General features: G+C 32.4%; 1 protein-coding gene across 2 annotated transcripts in view; it reads right to left on the bottom strand.

Annotated features, from left to right (window-relative positions):
- The window catches only part of LOC107803457 (type I inositol polyphosphate 5-phosphatase 8-like), an 8,014-nt gene extending 70 nt beyond the window's left edge, over nt 1-7,944 (bottom strand). Inside the window, exons 1-11 of one of the 2 annotated variants that reach the window (XM_075231151.1) lie at nt 7,723-7,944; nt 6,797-6,843; nt 6,555-6,639; nt 6,208-6,285; nt 5,136-5,223; nt 3,962-4,066; nt 2,803-3,301; nt 2,519-2,712; nt 2,244-2,352; nt 1,959-2,107; nt 1-648 (exon numbers count right to left, since the gene is read on the bottom strand). The exon at nt 1-648 is cut by the window's left edge and continues 70 nt beyond it. In XM_075231151.1, the coding sequence (XP_075087252.1) occupies nt 489-648; nt 1,959-2,107; nt 2,244-2,352; nt 2,519-2,712; nt 2,803-3,301; nt 3,962-4,066; nt 5,136-5,223; nt 6,208-6,285; nt 6,555-6,639; nt 6,797-6,823 (1,494 nt within the window). In that variant the 5' untranslated portion in view covers nt 6,824-6,843; nt 7,723-7,944 and the 3' untranslated portion in view covers nt 1-488. The remainder of the gene's footprint in view (nt 649-1,958; nt 2,108-2,243; nt 2,353-2,518; nt 2,713-2,802; nt 3,302-3,961; nt 4,067-5,135; nt 5,224-6,207; nt 6,286-6,554; nt 6,640-6,796; nt 6,844-7,722) is intronic. The other variant, XM_075231158.1, reaches the window with a different exon arrangement.
- Between the last annotated feature and the right edge of the window lie 255 nt (nt 7,945-8,199).

The following is an 8,199-nucleotide window of genomic DNA, read 5'->3' as shown; positions in this document are numbered from 1 at the left end:
ATATTGAGCTAACAAAATTGACGAGGCTAGATACACATCTTCCCTCAGGTTCCTCAACCATTCTATGGAACTCCTCTTTACATTGCCACAGGCGTAAGGACCATAAAGACAAACATAAGAAATATAGAGAAGGGGAAAATTTCCTGCAAACGCTGAGCTTCATATCTAGAAAACCAAATCAAAATCTAAGACTCAAATCTTTTTCAACCAATGCCAAGAACCAATTAACCACGTGTCAACAACCCAGTACGCCTGTCACCAAGTGTGCCGTGACCCGCCTGTGATTTGTAATCCTATGCACAATGTCCAAAACCGTCAAAATTGGCCGGGCGAGGTGTCAGACTGTCATTGGTCAGAAATCTACAGCCGGGCTTCCCCTATTGGTCTGTCCTATTATCAGTTGTGACTGAGAAACGTTATAGTGCTGTACACAAACTTTGTGGCCTTCCCCTGCTGCTGTATTTGTTGAAGAATTTTTGGCTTTTGGACTAAAGGGTAGTGAAATATTCTTTTTCACTTTGGTACCTTTCTGTTAAATTATTTACTGAGAAAAGTGAGTAGACTGGTCTGTGATCTGAGAACTTTGATTCTCCTCTAACATAACATATTTGCTTTAGTCCTTCACCTTTCCATAAAATCCTGTCACACCTGTAATTTATAGATTTGGAGAGACTATGTTTTAGTACAGTTTGTTTTATGCAGAAAAGCAGTAACTTATGGTACTTTGATGCAAGAATTCAACTACATAAAAGCATTTTAAGTCCAAGATTCCTGGGAAATAGGTTATTCAGTGCAGAAGGCTAAAAATGCAAGATTTTTCGTAGTACTACGAAAAAGTGAGGACATTTTAAGATGGTCAATCAGAAATGCTCATTCATATGTGGAACAAAATCTAACATGTCTTATTGAGTTTGTTGCCAATGTGTGGCTTTCTCATGACAAATTAACAAGAAAACAGTACTTTCATTGTGCCCGGTGCACAAGGTATCCCGTGTTCATGCGGGGTTCAGGAAAGGGCTGCACGCCAAGGGGTGTGATGTAGACAACCTAACCTAATACAAGTATTAGTGACAGTATCGACGGCTCGAACCCGTAATTTATAAGTCATACATATACAACTTTACTATTGCTCTGAGGCTCCTTTTAGAGTGCAGTTTATCAAATATTGAGATTACCATAATTGATTATTAAAATAGTTGGTAGTTTGAACAAGTGAATAGTAGTTTTCAAATCTTATGCTCAAATAATGTGAATAGTTTTTCTACTACCTAACCCCGAAAAATAAAAATAAAAATTAGAAAAAGAAAAAAAAAGAAAGATCAATTTATCATGAAGGTTTGTGTCTGCTATAATTCAAATATATGGATTAGAATATGCTTTAAGATATTGTTGGAGGATTAACTATCTTCAGAATTTGGTGTAACAGAAAAAGAGATAATGTAGACTAATGTTTAGGCCTACAAGGTAGACTTCTAGTGTGGGAAACCATCAAGATTAGCGAGATTTATTAATCTTTCAGATTAAATTATCAGATTTTCGGAATCTTTAACAAGTTTAAGCAATAAAGTTGACTATAATGACTTATCTTGTAGCATAAGATTGTCGTTAATTGTGCAATATTATATATGAAAGGTAGAAAGCCAATCAATTTTTTTAACTTAATCTCACAGTAGATTAAGTAAATCCTCATATGGTCGGTGCATCTCCAACCCCCCTCCCCCCCCCCAAAAAAAAAAAAAAAAAAAAACAGGAAATGAAATAAAATAACTTATTAAGTTATTGCATTATGTTATTATAGTATGTCCCTAGATAGAAATCTAAAATGTGGGTTGATAAATGCATGCATTCATGAGTATTTCAAATGCGTGCATCTGATAAATATTTTATTAAAATGGCAACATTCCATTAGGCTTAAAAATTAAATTACAGAAAAAGAGTAATTAATTTCGGAAAATTACCAGGCAGGAGTCCTTCGCTTTTCCTTTGATGTGCAAGTTTGAACAACATAATGGTCAGAATTGTAGAGGTATTTGTATGTTGGAGCAAAGTAAATATTTCCTTCTTTCCAACCTTTGAATACACGTCCTGCTTTTTGCTCTATCCTTAGCTGCCATAACAATTAAAAGAAAAATTAAAAAAATTAAATTTTATAATTTTTTTTGTGTTCAAATTTTTCTACTACTCCCGCTTCATTATATGTGAAGGTGTTTGAGGGTGCACATAGTATAATAAAGATGTCTTACCTGATCTTTTTTTAGAAGTGCTTCCCAGTTACTGTTGTTTACCAACTCGTATGTATCCTGAAAACCGGATGCAAGCCGGTAATTCAAATCTCCAAGCCAAATTATCTTGCTACATAAACCAAAAACAAGAGTACATTGTTAGTCATCGTTTAACAATGTATTTATATCAGTATCGTTCCAGTTTTATTAGATGTCCTCCGAAAGAACAAACATTATTTTTGCATTATTGTGAAAAAAATTGAAAAAATAAAACAAAAAAGAAGGAAAATACATACTCGTGATCCAAAATGTTATCAGGAGGAAGAGGTTTTCCAATAATCCTACTATGTGAAAACCTTGTTTTCTTTAAAATTTCCATGACATCTGAATTTCTTTTGATCTCATCACCTTCTTTCTCTCCAGATGCCAAATGAGTACAAACGAAACAAAATGTCTTGTGATGCAACGTCATACTGATCGATATCGAACCCTATTATCAAGAAAAGACGGTCAAAATTAAGAAATTAAATGTTCATAATTAAACATGCGATAAATTCAATTTCTTCGAGTTAATTTATACCTTATTTCCAAGATAGCCCATGATGCCTCTTCCAACACAAGAAACCTTCAAGTTGCTAATGTGTCGATACAAATCGGTACGAGTCCATATGCATAGAAACAAACCAACCATTTGTTTGCTTGCTGCTAAGCAATAGCTATTTTGCTCAAGGCTAGAAGAGTTATATCTATTTGACATGCAATTTGGACTGGACGATCCATCGTCATTCATACTCAAGAGTCTCTCCCAATCTTCTCGCTCGAGTTCATTTTCCAATTTGATCAAATCTGAGAAGCTGATTCTTGGTTTAAGGTTAGATTGTTGTTGGTGCAAGTCATGGAAGGACGGGGATGAACTTTTTCGCTCGGAATTTGGGGTGTTATTGTAATTAGGAGAAAGATCTGGGGTGTTTGTGTTGTTGTTCAAAGCTTGACGAATCAAGGAAAGCCACTTGGCAGCTGGACCACTGTCCTCTGGACCTAGTACATTGCCTGCATTTAGAGGGACAATTTCCTGGAACCTGTTCATAGCAGAGGAGTTAAAAACTTTATAATGTAGGTGAAACTAAATTTACCCAATGCATTAGTAAAAGCACACAAGTTTACCAGTCAATTGAATTCAACAAGTATATACGGATTAAAGACCACATCTATAGTAATAAATGCAACAACAATAATAATAACAAATTTAATATAATCTTACAAGTCGGGTAGGTCTGAAAAGGAAAGTGTGTACGCAGACCTTACCCCTACTTTTAATAAGGCAGAGAAGGTTATTTTCGAAAGATCCTCGGCTCATCTATAATAATAACTGACAGATCAAAATTATAGGACAAGGTCTTTTCTAGCGTGCCACTTGATGTAAGCCACTCTCACATCATATAGACCAAAATATTGGACCAGATAACACTCTTTTAACCAAAGGGACATGGACCATCCAGATCATTTTTCGCTCACCTTAACTATTTCGAACCTGACCTCTCCTATTAATACATCTCCTAAGTAATTTCACATGTATATTTTATTATATTTAATATTAACTCTACTTTATAATTTCATATCATTCTTCGATTGATTTAAAAAACCATGGAGACTAATACTTTCTTCTTTTTAATTTATTTGTCGTAGTTTGACTAGTTACAAAGTTTTAATAAAAAGTGAAAGACAGATAAGGAAATTACCCAAGCACATAGATGTCAGCTGGTGCAGTGGAATTCAACCAGTCCTCTAAGTTCAACCCATCGTGTGGTGACTTGCCTCCAACATTCCATGTTCCCACGAACATCCTATTTATTGTTCAAATCATACACAAAGAAGAACATAAGAATTTTTCAGACACCCAAAATAAAAGATAAATATCAAAAATCATAAAAAAAAAAGGTTAAACGGTTTTTGCGTATGAGTTTAATTTTCACTGCTAACAGCACAACAATAACAACATATACCTAGTGTTATCACACAAGGGGGTCTGGGAAAGGTGGGGTGCTAACAGACTCCACCTCTACTTTATGTGAACAAAGATGATGTTTCTAATAGACCTTCGATTTCATTATTATCGTTCTTTTGAATATTTAGATGGCATATGCATTACACAAGTATATTTATTGTTGGACCACATGCACATCAGAATAATATGGATCAAAGGCGGTATTTTTTAACAAAACCAGCACAAAATAAAATATCATAGGGGATAATTAGAAGCTTCCAACTATACGAAAATAAACCATACAAAGACAAGTTGAATCCATTAGTTGACAAAGACAAAGTAGCTGCACTAGACTAGGTATTAAGGACAATAATTTTCCAAGTTAACTAAAAAGTGTAGTATCTATTCAGAAAGCCTATGAAACCAGCTAACTGTAGTTTCACATGGCCAAAAAGTACTTAAACCAATGACTTATTAGGCACTATAGAGATCTCAATTTGCACACTATTCTTTCATCTTTAATAAAAAAAAAAAATCAGGTTGGAGCATCGAGTATAAAATTATCTTTATTTGCTTAGCACTTTATCTTATAATATGAGATTTTTCAACGCAAATTCAAATTTAATTAAACTTTAATGTGGATACAAACCCGGTCGAAAAACCAAAAGTGAATTTGCACATGGCCAAGAGGTACTTAAGCCTATTGACTTGGCTCAGTATGCGGCTTCTAGATCTATGCTTTTGGTTATTAAATTCTAAATTTAGTCTATCTTACATTAATTAATTCAAGTACTATGATCTAATTATGAACCTTAACATGGGTATGCATTAAATTGTAGAATTCCTTTTGGCAAATACCAAAAAGGGAAACGTAAATTTATACTTATTAAAATCAAAGATTCGAAATTAGGAGATCGTTCTTGCCTTACCTAAGGTTTTGATGATCAGTGACAGTGAATGCCTCTTTCTCCAATATTGGCCGTTGAATTCCATCATTTGTTTCCATCAACCAACTTTCTGCTTGTCAAATAATGAAATTACTCATAGTTTAATTTCTAATTTATCAAAATAATAATATCCGCATCATAATTTGATAAAAATGATCTCCTATAACAAGTTACAATTTAAATAAAAAAATTACACTTCTAAAACTTCATGTCTTTTATTTATATACCACCAGTGATTTATTTATTTATCTTCGGTGTTATTCCTTACCGATCATTCAAAAATAGTCATATATAACTTAAAAGGCATAATGTTCTTATAATATTATGCTAAATAATTTTAACAACAACAATAACCCTAACAACCCTGTATAATCCCACTAGTGGGGTATGGGGAGGGTAGTGTGTACGCCTACCCTGTGGTAGAGAGTCTGTTTCCGATAGACCATCAGCTCCTTCCCTCCAAGAACTCCCCACCTTAGCTATTGGGGTGACTCGAACTCACAACCTCTTGGTTGAAAGTGGAGGGTGCTTACCACTAGATCAACCCACTCTTGTCTAATGCTAAATAATTTTAACAATGATATAAAATTAAAATTGAACTTAATTTGAAAAGTTAAGAACTTAAATCAATAAATTAAAAATAAAAATAAATTATTTAATATTGAAAAGTAACAGATATGAATAAAGTGGAATAGATGTGTAAATGATAAAAGTTTCGATTGATTTTTAAGGAGTAAGAAAATATTTAACTATAGTTCAAATTATGACTTTCTATGGAAATTAGTGAAAACTAAAAAAGGAATGATCACACTAGAACTAGGGACTAGGTAGGTCCAGGTACACGTGGCATAAGGAGAGGCAATGATTAGATACTAACCAAAAAACGCTCTCAACTAAATTGTGATTATAGTACGTCAAATCACATAATGAAAATCCATCAAATCAACGGCAGAGATTTGCAGTCCATTTATGAAATTGTATCAAATCAACGGAAAATCCAAGTAAAAGCTGTACTTCACCGGGAAAAATCCCTCCGATCACCGGAAATCTTTACCTGATAATTCCTCCGGCACCACAACGCAAGAACCATCGTCTGAGCAACTTTTTCTTCTTCTTTCTCCTCTACCCATCCCTATTTATTTCATAGAAATTAAAAAAACCACAAAAATAAAATCAATATTATTTTAAAAAAATAACACTGTATAACTGATCTAAAAATAATAATCGAAAATATATATATATATATATATATATATATATATATATATATGCGCGCATATAATAAATATAAGAAAATTTATAAATTTTATACCCTTTGCGCTATGGGACGTTAGTGATCTTTGCCCTATTATTTTTCCATAAATCAGAAAAACATTAAATAAAAAGAGTTGAAAATCTTACCGTCTACTATATGATCTGAATAAAATTCCTCCGATTTGTTTTTCATATTCAACCATTTCCTAACAACCACTTTAGTCCACGAAGACTGCAAGAAAAAAAGTCAAAATCAACTCATCAGTATTCATTCAAGAACACACAGTTACACCACTATTGTGTGTATAAAAATATACATACATATAATACATATATTCAACTGAAACCCAACAAAGGGAAAAAACATTAATAACATAAAAAATTGTTACCTTTGGTATTTTTCGCTCTGTTTTCATGGCTGCAAATTGCAATGAAGCTGGAAAAAGATGAAGCTAGTTTTTTGTTAGAAAAAAAAGAAATATAGAAGATGGTATTTTATATTGAGATTCAGATTATAAGATATGTATTTATGTCAACATAAGAGCAGAAAAGAAGGCGAAAGAAAGTTTGAAAAATGTAAATAATACATATAGTTTAGTGCGAGGGTTGCTATAAACAAGTCATTAATGGCGTTTTCAACGGTGGAATTTAAATTATAAAAAAGAACAATTTGTAGGAGATTTGGAGACAGTTTCTGAGAAGGGATCGTAAACGAAAAGAAACCAAACCCAATAATAATTAATAAATAAATATTGTTAAATAAACATAGAATATAAGAGAAGCCAGAGAGTTACTTTTGGTTGAAGATTATGTTTATTCGTTTTTTAGGGGACTTTACAGAATGGAAAGACAAAGTGGAGATATTGAGCAAATAAAGAAAAACACAAAAGGAAAATATATTACAAAAGATGAAGATCAAATCTTCAACCCCATATTAATAGTAAAAACTTTTTTGAGTTCATTCCACTTAGTACAAACTATAAAATTTTGATTAAAATCATATTGATCTCTGAAAAACCATGTGCAATAGTATAAAGATTCTGAACTGAAAAGATCAATTAAAGTGAGAAAATCAGTGAGAGTTTTAATTACTATGTGATTGACCCATACTAAAGTAAAGTTCCAAGAAAATAAATGATGTAAAAATAGTACAAAAACAGAGTGTTTTTGAAGAAAACACAGTCAATGGCATTGCTGAAATCAGTTGAAAACAAGGCAAAAACTTTACCATATTGAAACTATGAATTCATTTTTTTTCCCCAAGAAAATAAGTAAAAAGAACTCAGAAAAACATGACAACACAAGGGGCACTTACTTACAAGTAAGGATTGATAGAATATCTTGGTTTTTGAACTTTTTGCAGTTTCTTGAGAAAAAGAAAGAGAGCTTTTTACTAAACCATATTTATCGATCTTTCCTTTTCATTTCTGTTGGTTGTTTCTGCTACGTTTTTGCACGAAGAAAGAGAAGAAAGTTTTGGTTAGTTTAGGCTTATTGGTTGGTTTGTGAATAAAGAGGAAGGAGAAGAAGTAGTTCTGGTAGCTTACCTCGTAAAAGCAAAAAGCTTTAACTAGTTCTCTATTTATACAATGATGGAGAAAGACAGAGATAGACATTGAGATTTGCAAAAGAAATTGTATTTTGATTTTTGATCACTTTTAGGGATAGTTTGGTACTCTCTCCTATCCATAATAAATAATTTTTTATTTTTTTATTTTAGTACAAAATAAAAAATATATATATAATTAAGAGGAAATTAACTTTCTTTTTCTAAAATTTGCCTTTATTTATA

This window comes from Nicotiana tabacum, chromosome 2, assembly GCF_000715075.1.
Source record: "Nicotiana tabacum cultivar K326 chromosome 2, ASM71507v2, whole genome shotgun sequence".
Classification (NCBI taxonomy): Eukaryota; Viridiplantae; Streptophyta; class Magnoliopsida; order Solanales; family Solanaceae; genus Nicotiana; species Nicotiana tabacum.
This window is presented reverse-complemented; position numbering and strand designations above follow the sequence as displayed.